Below are 22,197 nucleotides of genomic sequence, written 5' to 3' on the forward strand. Positions count from 1 at the left end.
GGGTCACGCTTGGGCATTGTCACCTGGAGCTTCAAGGCCAGAGGCCATCTGTGCCCACACCATGGGGCCAGAGCCCTGACTGCAGCCTCTGGGCAATGCTGCATTTAGCCCAGGTCCTGTCTGCCGACACAGGCCAATGCCAGACGTTTCAAGGGGAGTGAATTTTGTATCATTTGTAAATTTGGCCACCTCAGTGTTCCATTGTGAAGACTGGCCACTAATTCCTACTGTTTCCTGTCTTGTAACCAGTTACTGACCCATGAGAGGATTTTCCCTCTTATCCCATGACTCCTTACTTTGCTCAAGAGCCTTTGATGGGGGACCTTGTCAAAGGCTTTCTGAAAATCCAAGCACACTATGGTGATTGGCTCACCCAGTATTTCACACTCCTAGCCTCAGGACACAGTGCCCGCCTCCTTCTCTGGGACATGATGCCCGCTTCCCTTCTCGCCCCCCGGTTGACACGCAGAGACTGCATGGCCTCCAGCCCTCCCTCCTCAAGGACAGAGTGGACTAGTCCCACCAAAGGGGCTCCTGATCCCTCCCAAGGACTGTGCTGAGATGGCGTCTGAGAAGCAAAGGAGAATGGAATCTGAAATCAATGGACCCAAACTGGAGTGTGGGAAATGAGATGTAACTGATGGACAAAAGGAGGGGATGCGTCATTCTGCCCCAGACCCTTTGGGGGTCCTTATATGGAGATGAGGTGGGAAATCAGGACACCACGCATCTTGGCAAGTTGTTCCAGTAGTTCATGACTCTCACTGCTAAACATTCACACCTTATTGCCAGTCTGAATTCTAGTTTCAGCTTCCAGCCATGTGCATGTGTTAGCCCTGTCTCTGCTAGACTGAAGAGCACGTTATGAAATGTTTGTTCCCCACGCAGGTACTCACAGACTAATCAAGTCACCCCTTCACTTTTCATCCCACTGACATTAACACCTCCCTCCCTTCAGCACTGCGCTGACAGCAGCAGCCCCTACCGCACTGTACTTCTTCATGGCCACCAGCTGGGGTCCCACCAGCCGAGTCACCTCCACACTCCGGGGCTGGCCCAAGAATTTAATGGCCAGCTCGGCTGCCTGCAGGACAAGAGGCATCAGCAGTAAAAGGGACAGGAGATATCAGAGAGAAGGGGCCCTGTCAGGGAGAGCCGGGCCCTGGCCCCAAAACTGGGGGGAGGGGTCCTGTCGGGTAGAGCCGGGCGCTGGCCCCGAGACTGGGGGAAGGGGCCCCATTGGGGACAGCCAGGCCCTGGCCCCGAGACTGGGGGGAGGGACGCCATCGCAGAGTCCAATCCTGGCCCTGGCCCCAGGGGATGCGGTTGTTTGGGGCAGAGCCCTCATGGGTCATTGGTGCCCTGCTCATCTCTCGGGTCTCAGTCAGTCTGAAGCCCCCAGAGTCACTTGGGAGTTGGGCATGGTGTCTCTTTGGGGTGGGGGAACCCCTGGGGTACCAGAGGAGGGGAGGGGGCTCAGGACTTACCTTCAGCCAGCACTTCTCCACCAGCAGGCTGTTACTGGGATCCTGTACCTTCAGGTAGCAGTCCACAGCCCTGGCGTATTCCCCAGCCTGCTCCCACTGCCGGGCCTGCTCCAGCATGCCCTCCACGCCTCTGCCAGGACCAACACAGGAGGTGAGCCTGTGCTGGGCACGGGGAGATGGTGCAGGGATCCTGGAGGGACCAGGCCCGGGCATGAGCCCTGCACACAGGGAGAGGCAGGTGTAGGGATGGAGAGAGATTCAGCTGGTGCTGTCTCCTGCCCCTGCCCAGTGCTCAGGGAGGCAGCACGCAACAGGCTTTGAGGCCCCGCCACAGGGAGCGGGAACTCAGCCAAGGGCTGGACGTCCCTGCACCGGCTCAGCCCAGCGCCCCCAGCCGAACAACCTTGGCCTACCTGGTCCCTTTCTTGGCAGCCTCCTTGTCGTACTCCTCCTGCAGCACCTCCAGCCGGCTGGGGACGTACTCCTTACAGGTCCGCAGGGCGTCGCTCCACATGCCGGCCTCCTGCGCCAAACACACCAGAGCCACAGTGGGGAGGGTCTTTGCTCGCCTGCTGGGCTCCCAGGCACCCCAGGGCTGATCCAGCCCTGCCCCAGGGCCCCTGATCCAGCCCCTCACCCCCTCACCGCTACTACCATGGAGGGGACACCACAGCCCCTCGTGAACACCCCCCCCCCCACAGCTACACCTGGGGAGGGGCACCCACAGCCCCTCCCGATCCAACCCCCTGGTCCCCCCCTAGCTACTCACAGGGCAGGGGTTGTAGGTTCCAGGCCCAGACCGAGTTCTCAGGTGGGGGACAGGGGAGGTGGATCCTCACGGAGACAATGAGCTCTTGGGGGGATGATGCGGGGGTTCCCTGGCCAGACACTGAGCTCTCAGGGGGATGATGGGGGCGTTCCCTGCCCAGACACTGAGCTCTCGGGGGGATGATGGGGGGTTCCCTGCTCAGACTCTGAGCTCTCGGGGTGGGATGATGGGGCGTTTCCTACCCAGACACTGAGCTCTCAGGGGGTGATGATGGGGGGGATCCCTGCCCAGACACTGAGCTCCCGGGGGTGATGATGGGGGGGGTTCCCTGCCCAGACACTGAGCTCTCCGGGGTGATGATGGGGGGGGTTTCCTACCCAGACACTGAGCTCTCGGGGGGATGATGGGGGGTTCCCTGCTCAGACTCTGAGCTCTCGGAGGAATGATGGGAGGTTCCCTGCCCAGACACTGAGCTCTCGGGGGGATGATGGAGGGTTCCCTGCCCAGACACTGAGCTCTCGGGAGGATGATGGGGGGTTCCCTGCCCAGACACTGAGCTGTGTGGGGTGAAGTGGCATCATCACTGGCCGCACCCACCTTGTAATATTTCACGGCCAGCTCTGGCCGCTGGGCCCGCAGGAGGAAGGCCTCTGCTTTCTGGAATTCCTTCTGCTCAAAGGCAAAGCGAGCCTGCCCCACAAGCACGTCGGCCACACTGTCTGGATCATGGGCCTCAGCCACGCGCTGGGCAGCGTCCCAGTTCTGGTTGTGGACAAACCTGGGGAGCCAAGGAGACATGCCAGCCTGGGTCCAGCAGATTGGGGTGGGGGAGGGAGCATGAGATCGACTGGAGAGAAGAGCTGCCAGGCTGGGGTCAGGCAGGGGAGCAAGGCCCCCTGGCCTGGAACCTGGATTCAGTGAGCAGGGGGCACTCACATTAGCACCGCTTCCTTGGGCTTCCCAGCTTTAATGAACTCAGACTCAGCCTCTTCGAACTTGCCCTAGGACAGAGGAGAGCAATCTGCTGACCCCGGCCAGGAGAGGCAAGGACTTCACAGAGCCAGTTTACACACTCTGGGCTGCAGCACGCCACTTCCCTGGGGAGACGGAAGAACCTGCCTGGTGCAGGCCCCCGGGTGAGTGCTCTGCAGCAGGCACAGTGCAGGGTGTGGGGTCGTACCTCGTCCTCCAGGAACATGGCGTACTTCAAGTGAATCTCAGGTGTCTTCTGCTTCAGTGAGAGCCGGGCCAGTTCAAACGCAAAGTCAAAGACGCTGTGACGAGAGAAAAGGGATGAGGGTAAGCCAAACTAGGTCCTGGCTGTGCCCCACATGGAGCGGACGGGCCGGGGAGAGCTGGTGCTGGTCCTGGCAGGCAGAACCCAGGGTGAGGTGGAAGGCTTGTGAGGGGAGTGCTGGGGCTGGGACCCGGCACAGGAGATGGCTGTGGTGACGGACGGTGCAGGCAGTGAGAGCAAAGAGCAGGTGCTGATGCTGTGGCAGGAGGCTGCCCCAGCGGCTGGCAGCTTGCGGTGCTGCTGGTGCCTTGGGCCCCGCAGGTGGAAGCTCTGCAAGGCCTCACCTCCCTCAAGCCAAGACAGGTAAAGCTCCTTCCCAGCCCCCAGGGATGGGAAGTGGGCAGAGGGCCACACAGCAGCTCCTCCTTGGCCATCCCAAGGCCTGTAGCTGCTGTGAGTGAAGGGCATTCCCCAGGCCTGGCTTTGCTCTCCCTGTGCCAGGAGGCGAGCTCCTAGCCTCAGGACACTCACCCATTGTCTGCTGCATGGTCGATGGCCATTTCCAGGAGCCCAAACTTATTGAGGAGTTTCACGGCAGCTTCCCCTCCGAGGCTCCTTGCCCACAGATAGGTCACATGCTTGTAGGAATTGGCCCCCCCATGAGCCTTGGCCACCTGTCCAAAGCAAACGGAGCCGAAGGACCAGCTGAGTCTCCCAGGGGGCTCCTTGCTGGAGCAAGCAGAGTCTCTGGCTCCCTCCCCAACTCAGACCCTTCCCCAAGTTATGGCCTCCCTGCAGCCTGCTGAGGAGGAGGCAAGGACCTGCAGGGGACAGAGTGCAGAGACCTCCCTGCCTCCTCAGCACTGCTCACCCAAGAGGGCAACAGACGTGAATCCCAGCATGCAATGCTCCCTCCTGACCCAAGTGCCTTATCCACCACCACACTCCCTATGTTCAGATCAGTGGGGAGCAGTGCATGCTGGGACTTGCAGTGCTGCCGGCAACACTGCTACTAGACACATACGGGGACCTACTGGTGCCATGTCCTCCTCTCTGTTAAAGAACTGCTGTTACCCTGTACGCATCCTCCCACATGTCATTCACTCTGTACATGTTCACTGTGGCCTTCCAGTCCTTGGCTTCCAGATAGTGGTACTCAGCCTCCTGCAAGCGGCCCTCAGTCGCCAGCTCCTGTCATAGGAGATGGTGTGTTAGGGAGCGTCCTAGCCCTCCTGCTGGGATGACAGATCCTTTCCCGCACCGCGAGAGCTTTACCTTCCCCAGATGCAGGTGTGTGTCACTCAGCAAGTCCTTGTGGTACTTTGCTACCAGGCGAATCATCTCATCATACATCTTACACTTTTTATACATGGTGATGGCCAGGTCAGGTTCCTCCACTGTGATGTACAGCCTGAGAACACAAGCATGGAAATGCTGAGACTGCTGCTGGGCCAGGCCCCGAGACGCAGGGGCGACGGGCAAAGGCTCTGCCGCCGGGCCAGGGTCCGGGACGCAGGGGCAACAGGCGCTCACTGTCACTGCACCAGGCCCATGAACCCATCTGCTCCCGGGCCAGCTGGAGCAGGCCAGGGGCTGAATACTCAGACAGGAAATGGTGCACGGCATGTCATGTTGATGAAAGGTGTGGGACTGAGTGCTGTGGAGATGGATGGCTCCATGTAACCTACCCACACGGGTGATGGGCAGGGCCACCTTCCGATCCTGTCCCTAACAGTCTGCCTCAGCTCTCCCCTGGAGGGACCCTCCTGGGTCTCTGGGGCCCAATCATGCCTTGGCCTCCCTGCTGAGGCTGACAGCCGCCCCAGAGGTTGATGACGGCTTGGTGATGTGGACCCAGCTCACTTCATTTAGACCACTAAAGAGCTTATGTCACTGCTACTGGGATTGATTGGACCTGGTGACTTACATGGGAGTGGCCCAGTATCCCATTTCCTACCACCACCTCGGCAGTCCTGTCCTGGGGCTGACCAGAGCGGTGCCCATAAAGGAGAAAGGCTTGTATTGCATTCTCAATCCCCCAGCCAGCCAGTCCACTCAATAGGAGCTGGCACTCACTGGAGGGAAAAAGCCCCGACTACCTTCCTGAGCCAACCACTGGATCTGGTCCAGCCCCTCTCTGCCCACGTGCAAACAGATGCACAAACTGTACAACTGCTCCACCCCTAGGAATCCTGCCTGGTGTCTCAGCTGGAGGCTGCCAGTGGCTTGGCGCTGCCCTGCAGAATTCCCCACTGGGTTGGTGAACTTCTGGCCTCTCTCTTGTGTACCAAGAGGCCTGTCAGGCTCCCCTTGCTCGTTTTTTATAATAGAAATCTCAGTCTCAGTTCCTCTCCTTTTGTGGGAGTGCTGCGTGGAGAGTGGGAGAGCAGGTGCCAGAGATCAAACCCAACACTCGCTGAAGGGAGAGCTTTAGCTACAACAAGTACTTGAGAAAGAAATGTCAGTGTCCATTCAGAAGGGCTGAGAAAGGTCTCATCACTCTCTGCTCCTCCAAGGAGCCCTCCACAGAACCAGGGGAGAAAGAGTGGGGCATTCCTCACTGGTCCCAGAGCAGGAACAGAGACTTGTTTTGGGGGAAAAAACAGAAAAATCCCACTGGTTGCTGCAGTTGAGAAAAACGGAAGAGAGAAATCTGGAAAAGTAACTGCAGTGCTGGGCCCATGGCAAGGCTAGTGCATTCTGCCCCTGCACAGGGATCAGTGGGGAGACATGCTGTATGGCCTCCTAGGGCCTCCCCAGAAATGGGGAGTGGCAGTAGGGGGGCTCAGAGCTGGGCAGGGAATGGCTACAGGTGGCACACTGTGGTACACCCAGCCCGAAGTTTGTAATGGGAGCTGCTGGCCCAGCCACCAGCCTCACACGGCTGGCTGGGGAGAAGCTAGGCCAGGGCAGCCTGGCAGGGTTGCTGGGGCTACAGAGGCATGTGAGATGGTTCAAGGGCCACGAAGCTGAGCGGTGACATGTGACCTGCAGGGGGTTTCTATTCCCCACCCTCCAGTCCCAGGAAATCGCCTTTGTCCTTCCATCATAAAACCAACCTCACAGCAAGACTCCTAGGACACATTCCTGGCAGGCCCGGCTGGGGACTGGACTCTGGAGAGACTCAGCCCTGTCCTGCTCCAAGTCCCATGGGCCACTACCGAGGCCTAGCCCTCCACCCATGGTGTCCAGGCAGACACTCACCGCTCTGCTTCTTTGTATTTGCCCTGCTTCTCCATCTCTTGAGCCTGGGTGATGTACAGCATGGACACATCTTCCTGCCTCATGCACTTGGTCGCCAGCTGCAGGGAGACACGAAACAGGTTCCAGTCCCCTACCCAGCAACCTCAGCTTAAGGGGATAATGAGAATTTGGGGAGAGACCCCCAAGTCCCTCACAGATCTGCTCCAGCTCCCTGCTGAGCTAGCCAGGCAGGCCACGGCATATAAACCCACCCATTCCCCTGGGAATACCAGCTAGGTGTGTGGTGGGCTCAGCTCAGAAGCCTAGGCACTGATTCCAGGCACCCACTGAGCACTCTGCACATGCTGCCCACAGCCAATCTCGCTGGTCTCCATTTTGGATGGTCTAGGGACAGACGCCGACCCCTTTCCCCCGGGGTGCAGATGCTGCATTCACAGCAGACTGTGGGTGCTTGGTCATGCAGCTCAGTGAGAGCAGGGCTAGCCCGGTGGTTGGCCAGTCCTTTTGAGAAGTGCTGTAATTCAGGCCAGAGCCGGAAGTGGAGGGAGACACAGACAGGGCACAGGGAGCAGTGGGCTACCCCGTTCTGTGGCTGGGAGCTCACAGCTCTTGCCTGCAGTGACCCTTTGGGAAGAGAGCACAGTCTGCAGGCTGCTGAGCCCAGACATTTACTGCTTTGGAAGGTGGGGAGCAGGGCCCGAGAGACTCAGCCGCTCTCAGCGTCTATCCCTACCTTGTGTGCCTGCTCCCAGAGCCCCGCCTGCGTGTACATGTCAATCGCATCCTTGGGCCGATCTCCTTTGATGAACAGCTCCTCTGCGATCTGTGGGGAAGAGGACAGCAGGTGAGCCGTCTCTGGCTGTCGTGGGGCTGGGAGATGCTGGGAGCTGGCATCTCACCTGGAATTCCTGCAAGGCGGCGTAGTGCTGGGCGATCCTTGGGTAGTACTTGACTGCTATCCTTTTGTCTTGGGAATCCAGGATGTAAATGGCCTTCTTCCACTGCCGGGCCCCCAGGGCTGCCTCAATGGCCTTGACGGAGCACCTAGCGCCGGAAGGGGCAGAGATCCTTAGCAGGCCTGGGAGACCAGATCCAGCAGAGCTCTGCTCACCCGAGAGACAGGCAGCGAGACTGGGAACTGTGAGCGGAGACAACGAAGCAGCCTCCCTGCTCGTGTCACCTGCATGCGTGTCTGCACAGGGGACAGGGAACTGGAGAGCAAGGAGGGACAGGGAGAACAGCTGGCAAGGAGGGGACAGTGTCACCAGGCCTGGCACATGGAGGAGAGAAAGTCCACCAGCACCTTAGAGAAATGGCCCAGCACAGGCTCTGGGCACCTCCTGCAGATCATGAGGGAAGGGCTGTTTAGGCTCTGAGCCTAGACTCCAGGTCCCCCATCATAAAACCACCATACGCTGGCAGAAAAGGGTATGATCAGCGTCCCAGGCTGGGATAGCAGAGGGCTCTGGGCACTGGCAGAGCTCGGTGGCTGGGAGGGAGCCCAAGGCTGGGATAGCAGAGGGCTCTGGGCGCCAGCAGAACTGGGTGGGTGTGAGGGAGGGAGGCAGCCCAGGGCTGGGATAGCAGAGGTCTCTGGGCACCGGCAGAGCTCGGTGAGTGTGTGGGAGGGAGGGAGCCCAGGGCTGGGATAGCAGAGGGCTCTGGGTGTGACGCAGGGGAGGGAGCCCAGGGCTGGGATAGCAGAGGGCTCTGGGCACTGGCAGAGCTCGGTGGCTGGGAGGGAGCCCAAGGCTGGGATAGCAGAGGGCTCTGGGCACCAGCAGAACTGGGTGGGTGTGAGGGAGGGAAGGAGCCCAGGGCTGGGATAGCAGAGGGCTCTGGGCGCCAGCAGAACTGGGTGTGGGGGAGGGAGCCCAGGGCTGGGATAGCAGAGGGCTCTGGGCAGGTGTGAGGGAGGGAGCCGAGGGCTGGGATAGCAGGGTCCCGTGGGTCAGGCCCGTTGGGGCTCCAGCAGACCCTGCAGGGTCCAGCTAGCTCACTAGTGTAAGGAGACTCACCCAAGTGCATTGCTTTCAGAGCTGCGCAGCTGCTGTGGGAATACTCCAGCCTGGCCTTACCTGGCTTCAATGTAATGGTTAATGGCAGCATCCAGCTGCTTCTGCTGCACCAGGTGATCTCCCCAGGCCTCCTCCAGCTTCAGCACTTCCGCAGGGAACGCCACGCGAGCCAGCTCCACCGCTGCAAGGGGACAGGAACGTGTCACACCAGCCACCAGCTGGGAGAGGATGCTGACCTGGCAGCACTGAAGCCAGGCCCTGGGAGGCAGGGGCTGATTCCAGTAGCGCCTGGCCTCCTGTTGGCTGATAAACCCAGGAGGAACCTGCGCTGGGGCCATGAGTGGCTACAGGAGACGGGAACTCAGGACTGGAAGGGATGGCCTGGGGCATCGAGTACAGTGCCCACTTTGTAGGCAGCCTCACCCGGCAATCCTGTTCCTCAGCTCATGGAGCTCCAGCTCAGAACTAGAGCTGTTGATAGGAAGACAGGCAGTGATGACACACAGCCAGGTCCTCTGGGCTCTGGGGCAGCCACTTGTGCGGCAACAGGACAAGGCATCCCTGCATCCCAGCAAGAGGTGACGGGGGTACTCACACCAAGGAAGGGGGATGGGGACCATGGTACCTTTCAGGAAGGCGCAGCCCTTGCGGTAACACTCCAGAGCCTTCTGGGGGTTCCTGATCGTCTCAAACAGGTCTCCAGCCTAGCACACACACACAGGCTGTCAGGCAGGCTGCAGAGCTGCTGGCCCACCTGCCACATGTCACACCAGGCTGGGGGCCTGTACCAGAGCTCCCAGGCCCCCATCGCTGCCCCAGCCATGCATCCCGCCAGGTACAGAGCCCCCAGGCCCACCCCACAAGCCATGCACCCTGCAGCCCCAGGGCCACTCCCAGTCCAGAGCCCCCAGGCCCACCCACAAGCCATAGGGTCCTGGAGCCATTACCCTGCATGCCACCCAGCCTGGGGCTGGTCCTGGAGCTGCCAAGCAGCTGCATGTTTGTTTCCTGTGGAGATGCCAGAAGGTACCACGAAGAGCTGCTTGGAAGTTCCCAGCAACTCCAGGGACAGGGATGACGGCTCCTGCCAAGCCCTCTATCTCTAGGGCTCAGGGAACTGGTGCCACAGCTCTGTGCAAGTGAGGCTCCAACTCTCTTGGGGGTGGGGGCTGAGGGGAGTGTGGGGGTAAGGCTGTTACTCCGTGAGAGTGAGGGGGAGGCTCTGACCCTGGGGGAGGGGCGAGGTGCTAACCTGGGGGGTTGGGGGAGGGGGAGTGGGTGGGTCTGACCCTGGGAGAGGGGGCTGAGGGATGGACAAGGCGCAGACCTTGGGGGCTGGGGGAGGGGCAAGGCGCCGACCTGGGGGGCTGGGGGACGGGTTGGGGGAGGAGCGAGGCGCCGACCTGGGGGGGTGGGGGAGGGGCGAGGCGCCGACCTGGGGGGGTGGGGGAGGGGCGAGGCACTGATCTGGGGGGCTGGGGGACAGGTTCGTGGAGGGGCGAGGCGCTGACCTGGGGGGCTGGGGGAGGGGCAAGGCGCTGACCTGGGGGGCTGGGGGACGGGTTCGTGGAGGGGCAAGGCGCTGACCTGGGGGGCTGGGGAGGGGTTGAAGCTCTGACCCTGGGGGAGGGGGAGGCTCTCACCTGCTCGTACAGCTCCCCTTTGATCAGCGCGGTGGTGATTCGGTTGATGACATCTCCATTGGCCAGGAGCGGGTCTCTAGCCATGGCCAGCCGAGCGGCTCGGGCCGGCAGCCCAGCCCTCAGGTACAGGCCCACGGCGGCCAGGTGCTCCCCCTGGCTCTCCTGCACCTCCCCAGCCTTCTCCTCCTGCTGCGTGTCCAGCAGCCACTGGTAATAGCCCCGGCGCAGCTTCTCCACCGCCGGGTGCCCCTGGTGGAGGCAGGGGGGCAGCATCTGTCAGCCCCAGCCAGCTCCCTTCCTGCAGGCTTCTCCCAGTGCCAGGCACAGATGCCAGCCAGAGCCCCCGACATTCCCCTCTGCTCTGCCCCACAGCGCCCCCGAGCCCCCCTCTGCTCTGCCCCACAGTGTCCCCTGAACTACTTTTCCCTCCCCTCCACAGCAACCCCTGAGCTCCACCTGCCCGGCCCCACCCCTCCTGCAGGCTTCTCCCAGTGCCAGGCACAGAAGTTGGCCAGAGCCCCCCACATTCCCCTCTGCTCCGCCCCACAGCACTCCCTGAGCTCCTCTCTGCTCTGCCCCATAGGGCCCCCTGAACTACCTTTCCCTCCCCTCCACAGCACCCTGAGCTCCCCTCTCCCTCCACTCAGCCCATTTCCCCTGAGCTTCTCTCCCCTCTGCTCAGCCCCTCATGCCTCCCTCCCCCAGCCTTGTGTCCCCCCATGAGCCCCTCTCAGTTCCATTCCCCAGCTGCATGGCCCAGCAGGATGCACTGCCTTTCCTCCCAGGCCTCCTCACTTGCCAAGTCTACAGCACCCAGGCCCGCTGCAGACCCATGTACCTTCCCAGCCTGCCTGATAACAGCCTCCTCCCCCAGCTGTCAGCCGCAGGAATCCTCCTTCCTCGTCCCCTGTCCCTGGCATCACAGTCAAGCCCCTCATTCAACCCCCGCCCTGTCCCTCCATTCCCTTCTGCAGCTCTGCGCACACGCGGAGTGATAACATGCCTTCCCCCCTTCTTTACAGCAGAGGCCTTGCCCAGGCTGGGAACCCCCAGGCACCTCCCCACTCAACCACCTGGCACTGAACTGGCTCATCCGAGTCCAACTAGGAGCCTCCCAGGCAAGTGCAGGCTCTCCGTGACAGAACTCACACTCAGACGTTATCCCCCAGCACAGATGGAGCACCCCAGTGGGGCCCAGTCCACCGGCAAGGGAGGGCAAAGCGCAATATACACGGTACCTTGGCCTCTGCCACCACAATGCACTCCTCCCACATGTGCAGCTCCTGGTACATTTCCATGGCCTCCTCCACCGCGTTCTGGGCACAGAGAGCAGAGCGTTACTATGGGGTGGGCTTCCCTCTCTGCTGACTCATCAGCCTAAGCCTGGGGAACATCCTGCCACATGGGGTTAGCTCCCAAAATGAAGCCAGGCTGGGCACTTCAAACAATGAGTCCGAATGCTGGGCAGCAGGGCAAACCTTGCAGCCAATAAACGAGCCCACCGCACCTCAGGAAAACCTCGCTCCCACCAAGAAGAGCTGTGAGAATGATTAAAGGGTTAGACACCTGCCTCACAGTGACAGACTCCAGGAGCTCAAGGGGAAGGAGTGACTTGATCACAGTCTCTAAGTATCTACATGGGGAACAAATATTTAACAGCAGGCTCTTGGGTCTAGCAGAGACAGGGCTAACACAATCCAGTGGCTGGAAGTTAAAGAGAGACAAATTCAGACTGGAAATAAGATGCAAAGACAGTAATTAACCACAGGAACAATTTACTAAGGCCGTGGTAGATTCTCCATCATCGGCAACTTTTAAATCAAGACTGGATGTTTTCCTAAAAGTTCTGCTCTAGGAATTATTCTGAGGCAGGTCTCTGGCCTGTGTTCTACAGGACGTCAGACTAGATGATCACAACAGTCCCTTTTCTAGGGAACTATGAGCCCCACCGCAATGCATGGCAAACCTCACAGCCAGTTGTGGAGCGGTTACACAGTTCCTGGTCCTGAGGGTCACCAGACAGGACCAGGATGTGGTGCAGCGGGGAGCTTAAGAAATGTAGGAAGGAACATCCTGGTCAGGGAGTTCTCTAGACCAGGGGTCGGCAACCTTTCAGAAGTGCTGCGCTGAGTCTTCATTTATTCACGCTAATTTAAGGTTTCACATGCCAGTAATAAATTTTAATGTTTTTAGAAGGTCTCTTTCTATAAGTCTATAATATCTAACTAAAACCATTGTTGTATATAAAGTAAATAAGGTTTTTAAAATGTTTAAGAAGCTTCATTTAAAATTAAATTAAAATGCAGAGCTCCCTGGACCGGTGGCCAGGACTTGGGCAGTGTGAGTGCCACTGAAAATCAGCTTGCGTGCCGCCTTTGGCACACGTGCCATAAGTTGCCTACCCCTGCTCTAGATGCTGCTTAAAGCTTGGCGCTCTGTGCTTATGTCCTCACAGCAGTGGGTGTCAGCCACGGGAAATTCCTCTCTCAGGGGTAAAGGAAAGACTCGCACAGCAGCAGAGTGGTGAGGGAGTGAGAGCAGTGGAAAGCCAGGGAACAGATCTGCGAAAGCTGTAGCAGAAAGGATGCAGAGTCCTCTCAGCGCAGCAGCAGGGCCCACTGCACAGATGACTGCTAGAGAAGTTTGATTTTGGAAACTCAGGCAGCAGCCTTGCTGGATCCATAGGTCTGAGTGATTCTGGGTGGCTTATGATTTACAGAGAAAGCACAAGAACAGCAGGCACATGCCCTGATATTTGCCATGAGTGATGCTGCAGCTTTGTGCTATACCTGTCCGGCTGAGGGAAAGCAAGAAGACTCCAAAGCTGTGACAGAGTGGAATTTTCTGTAATATTTTTGTGAATGATGCGCGTGGCAGTGACTCCCTGGCCTAGGGGGCAGAAGGGGTAAAAAGCTGCTCTGGGGCAGAGCCGGAGACATGAGCTCTTGTGTCAGGGAACTGTCTGGTGTGGGAGGAATGGATTGTTGTAGGACTGGCTGACACTAACCCACATCAATGGAGGATCCTGAGAGAGCCCTAACGACTGAACAACTGACACTTATCCATGGGAAACTCCAAGACCTGTTCCTGCTGTGAGAGCTGAACTTTGTGTTGCCAAGATTTATGGGTCCCCCATTTAAGCCTTTGGCTACTTGCTCGCTGCTGCATCCATGAATGAAAGTGCCATTTTTGGTTGCCGTTACCTCGGCCATAAGAGTAGGAGAGTTGCGAATCCGGCCTAGCCTGTAGAACTCTGAGGTGCAGTCTGACCTACTGAATCAAAAGGGCTAGAGGCCACATGCCCCAAAGAATCTCAGACTCATGCTGTTGTGACTAGGTGAGCTTTCGTCTCTGTAACAATTGATCGAATTGCCAAAACTATAACAGGGTTCAGAAAAGAATTAGGTAAGTTCATGGAGGATAGATCCATTAGCCAATATGCTCGGGACGCAACTCCATGCTCTGTGTCCCTAGCCTCTGACTGTCGGAAGCGGAGAGTGGACGACAGGGGATGGATCACTCGATACTTTCTTCAGAGGGAATGAACAGAACAGGGCATCTGGCACTGGCCACTGTTGAAAGACAGGACCCTGGGCTGATGGACCATTGGTCTGACCCAGTATAGCCATTCTTATGGATTGTCTGAACCTGCAGGTCTGGAAGAAAAGCTCTGACTTGAGACAAGTACAGTCCTTATACACTCTATCCTCTGGACGGGGGAAAGGAGAAATTCTCTGCATTGACCAGCAGTCCCAGAGCACTGAATGTTGACTGGATCAGGAATACACAACAATACCTGCAGTCTGGATCACAAGCCAGTCACCTAGGTAGGGGGAAACTTGGATTCTCGATCTTCTCAGGAGGCCAGCTACTACTGCCATAACTCTGGTAAAAGCCCTGGGAGTTGCTGACAGGCCAAATGGTAGTACAGCGAACTGCTGATGATGTTGATTTACCACATATCTGAGGTACTTCCTATGAACCTGGTTGACTGCCACATGGAAGTAGACATCTTTTAAGTCCAGGCTGGCCCACCAGTCCCCAGATCCAGGGTGGGAATAACAGAAGCTAGGGTGACTATGAGAGACTTTATCTTTTTTAAGAATTTGTTGAGTTGACGCAGGTTTAAAACTGGACTGAGACTGCCCCCCATTAGGAAATAACAGGAATAAAACCCCTTCCCTCTTGGACAGTATAGAACCTCTTCTCTGGCCTCTGACCGAAGGAGAGATTGTACCTCCTGGAGAAGGAGCTCCTCATTGGCGTGATCTCCGCATAGGAATATAGGCGGGGAGGGAGAGGTAGAAACAAACTGAAGGGTATACCCCACTTCCACAATGCTCATGACCCACTGGTTGAAGTAATTTGGGAGCAAGCACTGAGGAAGTGAAACAGATGGTTTGCAAATGTGGGGGAAATAGGGTCTGGAGAGAGGAAGACTGGCCCAGCATCCTCGACTGGCCAGGTGTCTTGAAGGGTCCAGAGCTGGAGCCGAAGCAACAGGAGGGGGAGGCTTGCACTTCTAACCCCTGCACTTCTGTTTTGACTGGTCCTGACAAAGAGATGGAGTAGGAAAACAGTGGATCTGTTGAGGTCAATAGCACTTTCTGACCAGGCCCATGGATCTTGTTGTCCACTTGGTCTGAGAACAGAGAAGGACCCTCAAACGGCAAGTCCTGAATAGTATTCTGGACTTCACAGGGGAGATCAGAAGACTGTAACCCTGAGGATCTCTGCATGGCAACAATGGATGCTGGCAGCCATGTTCTCAAGACTAGTCTGCCCTTGTTCACCAGGGAAGAGAACTTCTGCGTGGCATTCTCAAGAAGCAGTTCTGCGAACTTCTTCATGGAGCCCCATAAATTTAAATCATAGAATTGTAGGACTGGAAGGGACCTCGTGAGTCATCTAGTCCCGTCCCCTGCCCTCAGTATTATCTAGACCACCCCTGACAGGTGTTTGTCATAAGGCCCCAGCAGAGCCTGCTGGTTGGCAATTCAAAGCTTCACTCCTCTAGCTGAATAAATGTTCCTGCCAAACAAGTCCCATCTCTTTGAGTCCTTTGATTTTTGGGAGGTGACAGCCTGATGACCCATTGCTCTCTCTCATTAGCTGCTGTAACAACTAAGGACCCTGGAGATGGGTGGGAGTAAAGATATTCAAAGCCTTGGGAGGGCACATAGTGCTTGTGCTCTGCTATCTTTGAGGTGGGAGGCAATGAAGATGGGGTCTACTACAGCACCGTTACATATGCCAATATTGCCTCAGTCCCATCCTAGAGGGATCTGCCATTGATCAAACGTCAATCAGATGAGATGAGGACTCCTTGACCTTCTCGACCTGCAGCCACCCTCCCTCACAATTCCCGTTAAGCTTTAAAATCATCACAAGGGGTGATGTTGCCTCTAAGGAAACTGCCTTGTCTGGAGAGGAGGAGGAGGAGGAGGAGGAGGAGGAAGCCAAGATTGGACGTAGTTGAATTTCTTTCACAGGCTGTTCCTCTGCTTTCAACGTCTCTTCTGAGCCCAGTACTGGACATGGGATGGGGCAGCTCAGTGCAAGGACTTCCCCCGCCGAGATAAGGGCACTGAGTAGGCGTGACGAGGGGAGGATCTAGAAGTTGGGGAGGAAACCCAGGGGTTCCAACATGGCCATCAATACAGGGGTGGTCCCCAGTGACCTCCTGGCCGCACTTCCATAGTAATGTCCACAGTGGGGTTGCGCTGGTGAGTGGAGATGGAGAGAGCAGGGATCTGTGGGATATGCTTCAGCATTGTGAGATACGAGATCCCATCTCTGAGTCCCGCAGTGAAGCTTCCCTTCCCTCTGACCATAGAGAGACTGGTCAGTGGGTGTTGGAGGCTGGTCCCAAGAATCTGGGGATGGGCACAGCATTGCCATCATTGTTGGCTTCCCCACAGATGATACCGATGGGCAGCCTGTCCAGGAAGCAGGCAGCTGGCATCTTAACACAAGTGACATGGCTGGTGTTGGTGCCAGATGGGGCAACGGGGCCCAGGGATCTGACTCCTGCATGGCCAGCGACACTCAGAAGCAGAGCAAATTCCTTGCTGCTGTGAACACTTCCAGGGCAGTCGGCACTGAGAGTGTGTCTGCCACTGCAGTGCTGCTGAAGTTGATGGTGTTACTTCTGGCACCGCACGGAACGGTGCCCTCTCCAGCACTGAAGCCAACTGTGCCAGCTTAGGCACTGATTTGGAGGAGGAGCGCTTAGATTTCATATGCATGCTGTACCACTCCCTCTTGCCCCTCTTACCAGACTTGCAAGGTGGAGCTCTTCCCTTGGTTGGTTCCTCTTTGGAAGATTTATATTTCTTCCTCGGCACAGGTGAAGGAGATCACTGCTGGGACTCCAGCAACATTGGAGGTGAGCTTTTCACTGGAGCGGTAACCCTTGGCACTGAGTTGGACCAGGATGGCTCCAACAGTGGTCTGAATGCTGCCTCCATCAGCACGCATTTCAGCCTAGCCTCCCTATCCTTTTCATTCTAGGCTTCAATTCCCAGCAAATCTGGCATTGGTCTTTCACCCATACTTTGCCCAGGCACTTAAGACAACTACTGTGTGGGTCGCTCACCAGCACACGCTTTGAGCAAGAAGCACTTGGCTTGAAGCCCAGCAACTGGGGCATGCCTCGGAGCCAGCAGCAGAACACTGAAATGGAGAAAAACAACAAAATCAACCCTCCCCCCCTTTTTTTTAACCAAACAACTAAAACTTACTAACTATAACCACTAAACCATGACGACACTCCCTACACAGCACAGAGAAAGCTGTTCTGGCAATGAACAGGGATTCCAGTGACTGCCACGGGCGGTAAGAAGAAAAATTGGAATGAGTCCAGCAGAGGGCAACGAAAATGATTAGGGGGCTGGAGAACATGACTTATAAAGAGAGGCTGAGGGAACTGGGATTGTTTAGTCTGCAGAAGAGAAGAATGAGGGGGGATTTGATAGCTGCTTTCAACTACCTGAAAGGGGGTTCCAAAGAGGATGGATCTAGACTGTTCTCAGTGGTAGCAGATGACAGAACAAGGAGCAATGGTCTCAAGTTGCAGTGGGGGAGGTTTAGGTTGGATATTAGGAAAAACTATTTCACTAGGAGGGTGGTGAAGCACTGGAATGGGTTCCTTAGGGAGGTGGTGGAATCTCCTTCCTTAGAGGTTTTTAAGGTCAGGCTTGACAAAGCCCTGGCTGGGATGATTTAGTTGGGAACTGGTCCTGCTTTGAGCAGGGGGTTGGACTAGATACCTCCTGAGGTCCCTTCCAACCCTGAGATTCTATGGTTCTATGATTAAGGAACAACAGGTGGTCTAGTGGCGGCTCTGCGCTTCAGACCTGGCTGCAGCGGCATGCAGCAACAGAGGGTTCTCAAGCCACCCAATGGGTACCGCTGAGGGAAAAAGCTTCCAATGGCCATGTGCTGGGAGCACAGACTCAGAGCGGAATGCACATGTGCAATCTCTCAAAGAATTAAAATAAAATTAGTCAAAGGAAATAACAAGAAAATGGCATAAGACCAGCTCTTAAGAACAGTACTGCGGAGCTGTGCAGGGAGACACAGTTAAGCTTTGGGAAGTTAAACGAGGTGCAGCTGCTTGCTCGCCTGGAGAAGGATGATTGGACCAAGAACCAGGGTGCAGGCACAGGTGGGATTCCGACAGAGTTCAAGGGCAATAGGGGCAGCTGCAGCAGTGCATCCTCACAGCCCAATTCCCCAGCAGCAAGTGTCCTCATGGCCCAATTCCACAGTGCTAGATTTGAAGGGGTGGAAGTTGGTGCCGAGAGAGAAGAATCTTCAGCTAGAGAAACAGAAGCTGAATAATTGCAAGAGGCAGCGACAGCATTAACTGCATGTGGAGAAGTAAGAGGCTCCATAGAGAGGTATGTGTGGAGAGACCATGAGAAGCCAATTCCCCAGGGAACCTATGTACCAGTGTGCAGCCCCAGTTTAAGGAAGGGGGATATAGAAGCCTAACTCAGTGCCTTTGAGAATGCTCGTGATGTAAACTAGTTTGAATCTGCAGACCAGCTCCGCTGTCTCACTCCGTTAGTCAATCTTAAAGTGGCAGAGGTGTATAGCCAGATGAACAGAGTGAATACTGGGGACTATGAACAGATCCAAAAGGCTCTACTCCTTAAGTTTGACTGGAAACCTGTGGCTTACAGGGAAAGGTTTCAGGGTATATAGATGAGTCGGGATGTGATGTAAACGATAGCTACCATTCTGATGGGAGGAGATGTCCACAAATGAGGTAAAGGTGCAAGTGTTGCTACGCTGGAACATTTATATGGCCTAGTTGGTTTAGAACAACTCTATGAGATATGTCCCCACGAGCTTAAATGGGGTTAGTGGAGAGGAAGCCTGAGGATCTGTGTAGTGCAGGCCAATTGGTGGCAGAAGTTGTGGACAGTAGGTCCAGGTATGAAAAGACAGTAGGTCCAGAGGGGACAGGCCTATGCATGGGTCACAGAGTCAGAGAATTTAAAGCCAGAAGCGACCACTAGACGATCTAGTTTGACCTCCTGTATATCAGAGGTCACCACCACCACCCAGCAAAGGCACACTAAACACCAACAACCGAAATGAGACCACAGTATTACCGTCCACAGGAGACTAGACAATCATAGAATCGTAGGACTGGAAGGGACCTCAAGAGGTCTTCTAGTCCAGAGTCCTGCACTCAGAGCAGGACTAAGTATTATCTAGTCCAGGGGTTCTCAAACGTCACTGCACTGTGACCCCCTTCTGACAACAAAAATTACTACATGACCCCAGGAGGCGGGACCGAAGCCTAAGCCCACCCAAGCCCTGCCGTCTTTGATGGGGGGGACAACAACCAAGGGCTTCAGCCCCAGGCAGGGGGCCTGTAACCTGAGCCCCACTGCCTAGAGCTGAAGCCCTCAGACTTTGGCTTTGACCTCAGGCTATGGGACTCAGGCTTTGGCTTCAGCCCCAGGCTCCAGCAAGTCTAAGTCAGCCCTGGTGATCCATTAAAATGGGCTCATGACCCACTTTGGGGTCCTGACCCACAGTTTGAGAACTGCTGATCTAGACCATCCCTGACAGGTGTTTGTCAAACCTGCTCTTAAAATCTCCAATGATGGAGATTCCACAACCTCTCTCAGCAATTTATTCCAGTGTTTAACCACCCTGACAGCTAGGACGTTTTTCCTAATGTCCAACCTAAACCTCCCTTTCTGCAATTTAGGCCCATTGCTTCTTGTCCTATCCTCAGAGGTTAAGGAAAATTTTTTTTCCCCTCCTCCTTGTAACAACCTTTTATGTACTTGTAACTCTTTATCGTGTCCCCCCTCAGTCATAGTGGATCATAAGCTAAATATGAATGAAGAGTGGAACACTGTTGAAAAATAGCGATCATCATTCTGGGATGTATTAGCAGGAATGTTGGAAGCAAAACACGAGAAGTAATTCTTCTGCTCTACTCCGTGCTGATTAGGCCTCAGCTGGAGTATTGTGTCCAGTTCTGGACGCCACATTTCAGGAAAGATGTGAACAAATTTGAGAAAGTCCAGAGAAGAGCAACAGAAATGATTAAAGGTCTAGAAAACATGACCTATGAGGGAAGATTGAAAAAATTGGGTTTGTTTAGTCTGGAGAAGAGAAGACTGAGAGGTGACATGATAACAGTTTTCAAGTACATAGAAGGTTGTTATAAGGAGGAGGGAGAAAAATTGTTCTCCTTAACCTCTGAGGATAGGACAAGAAGCAATGGACTTAAATTGCAGCAAGGGTGGTTTAGGCTGAACATTAGGAAAAATGTCCTGTCAGAGTGGTTAAGCGCTGAAATAAATTGCCTAGGGAGGTTGTGGAATCTCCATCATTGGAGATTTTTAAGAGTAGATTAGACAAACACCTGTCTAGATAATAGTTAGTCTTGCCTTGAGTACAGGGGATTGGATTAGAAGAGCTCTTGAGGTCCCTTCCAGTCCTATGATTCTATGACTCTGTGTCCACTTTGCTAGTGACAAACTCACAAAATCTAAGGGAGGGTGTGAAACTATTCTGTATTATGTTATCAAACCTATGCTGTAAGAATCTTGGATGTGCCTGGAAAGAGAGCTACCAAGTGGGTGGGAAATCAGTTTTGGCTTCCATGAACAACTACTTTGGGTTGAACTTCCCAGGTCTCTCTTGAAGAGGAAAAAAATGTGACAAAATGAGAATTTCCATACTATTTTATGAGCATATTGTTGGCATGCACTGTGCAGTGTTGTTGTAGCTGTGTTGGCCCCAGGATATTAGAGAGACAAAGGGGGTGAGGTAATATCTTTTAATGGACCAGCTTCTGTTGGTGAGAAAGACAGGTCATCAAGCTACACTTGCTAAACAAACGGTTCCACCTTGTATTTAGCTGTGACACTCTGAGCACCATTGCCAGACTTGAAGAGCTGTGCGTAAGCTTGAAAGTGTGTCTCTTTCACCAACAGAAGTTGGGTCCAATAAAAGATATTCCCTCAGTCCCTCTTCTCTCTCTATGTGGTGACTTACTGGACTAGGGATTGCTAGCTAGTGGGTGTTTAAGGGCTGAAAACCTGCTCTTGGGGCAGAGACGGAGACTTGAGATATTTGTGTCACGTGATTGTCTGGAGTGGGAGGAACAGACTGTTAAAGGACTGGCTGAAACCAACCGACATCAACAGAAGATCTAGAAAGACAAAGGGAGCCCCAGGGACTGAACAACTGACCCCTATTTATGGGAAACTGAAAAGAAACAGAGGGAAAGGGCCAACAAATGGATTCCATGCTCACTTGGCTTTGTGGTGTGCTGGCTTGGACAGGCTGGACTATGTCTATGCAAACTTAGGGACTTTCCGATGCTGCGTTCCAGCTGACTAGTGGGATTCTGCCGGTTCCTAGAGCGGGGCGACGAAGGAGGGACAAGATTATGGCGATCAACAGATGGCTCAGGGAGTGGTGTTATAAGGAGGGCTTTGGGATGTACGGTCACTGGGACGCATTTACAGATAGACAACTGTTTGCTCAGGATGGACTTCATCTCAGCAAGGAGGGAAATAGGATTCTAGGATGGAGGCTCGCCGACCTCATCAAGAGGGCTTTAAACTAGAAAGTTGGGGGAGATGGTTGGGAAATGTTCGGGAGATCTCCACGCCAGAACATAACCTGGAGAGGGAAGTAAACAAAGTGAGCGGGGATACCCTTGCGGCCCCAAGATTTGATCCAAGGAGGAATAGTGGAGTAGAAACCAGAGTAACGGGTGATGCTGGTGGCAGACAGTTTGTGCACGACGGGGGAAAGAATGTCACTGACGCCAAACGCCGAAAATTAAAAGGTTTGTACACTAATGCGAGGAGCCTAGGTAACAAGATGGAGGAACTGGAGTTACTCGTGCAGGAAGTGAAGCCGGATATTATAGGGATTACCGAAACCTGGTGGAATAGTACTCATGACTGGAGCACGGGTATTGAAGGCTATGTGCTGTTCAGAAAAGACAGGAAGAAAGGCAAAGGTGGGGGAGTAGCCTTGTACATCAATGATGAAATTAAATGTAGCGAAATAAGATGCGATGGAATGGATAAGACGGAGTCCGTCTGGGCAAAAATCACGCTGGGTAAAAAAGCAACTACAGCTTCCCCTGAGATAGTGCTTGGGGTGTGCTACAGACCGCCGGGATCGGATTGGGATATGGATAGAGACCTCTTTAATGTCTTTAATGAAGTAAACACAAAGGGGAAATGTGTGATTATGGGGGACTTCAACTTCCCGGATATAGACTGGAGGACGAGTACTTGCACAAATAATAGGGGTCAGATTTTTCTGGATGTGATAGCGGATG

General features: G+C 55.1%; 1 protein-coding gene across 4 annotated transcripts in view; it reads right to left on the reverse strand.

Moving 5' to 3' along the window:
• Nucleotides 1-22,197, reverse strand: part of IFT172 (intraflagellar transport 172) — a 115,350-nt gene that overhangs the window by 28,475 nt on the left and 64,678 nt on the right. For all 4 annotated transcript variants that reach the window (XM_050951104.1, XM_050951105.1, XM_050951103.1 and 1 more), the window contains exons 21-36: nucleotides 11,597-11,674; nucleotides 10,359-10,607; nucleotides 9,341-9,419; nucleotides 8,776-8,896; nucleotides 7,597-7,741; nucleotides 7,431-7,520; nucleotides 6,698-6,795; nucleotides 4,769-4,904; nucleotides 4,568-4,684; nucleotides 4,025-4,167; nucleotides 3,437-3,530; nucleotides 3,193-3,257; nucleotides 2,854-3,034; nucleotides 1,901-2,010; nucleotides 1,488-1,617; nucleotides 986-1,084 (exon numbers count right to left, since the gene is read on the reverse strand). In XM_050951104.1, the coding sequence (XP_050807061.1) occupies nucleotides 986-1,084; nucleotides 1,488-1,617; nucleotides 1,901-2,010; nucleotides 2,854-3,034; nucleotides 3,193-3,257; nucleotides 3,437-3,530; nucleotides 4,025-4,167; nucleotides 4,568-4,684; nucleotides 4,769-4,904; nucleotides 6,698-6,795; nucleotides 7,431-7,520; nucleotides 7,597-7,741; nucleotides 8,776-8,896; nucleotides 9,341-9,419; nucleotides 10,359-10,607; nucleotides 11,597-11,674 (1,935 nt within the window). The remainder of the gene's footprint in view (nucleotides 1-985; nucleotides 1,085-1,487; nucleotides 1,618-1,900; nucleotides 2,011-2,853; nucleotides 3,035-3,192; nucleotides 3,258-3,436; nucleotides 3,531-4,024; nucleotides 4,168-4,567; nucleotides 4,685-4,768; nucleotides 4,905-6,697; nucleotides 6,796-7,430; nucleotides 7,521-7,596; nucleotides 7,742-8,775; nucleotides 8,897-9,340; nucleotides 9,420-10,358; nucleotides 10,608-11,596; nucleotides 11,675-22,197) is intronic.

Source organism: Gopherus flavomarginatus, chromosome 4 (genome assembly GCF_025201925.1).
Source record: "Gopherus flavomarginatus isolate rGopFla2 chromosome 4, rGopFla2.mat.asm, whole genome shotgun sequence".
NCBI classification, from domain to species: Eukaryota; Metazoa; Chordata; order Testudines; family Testudinidae; genus Gopherus; species Gopherus flavomarginatus.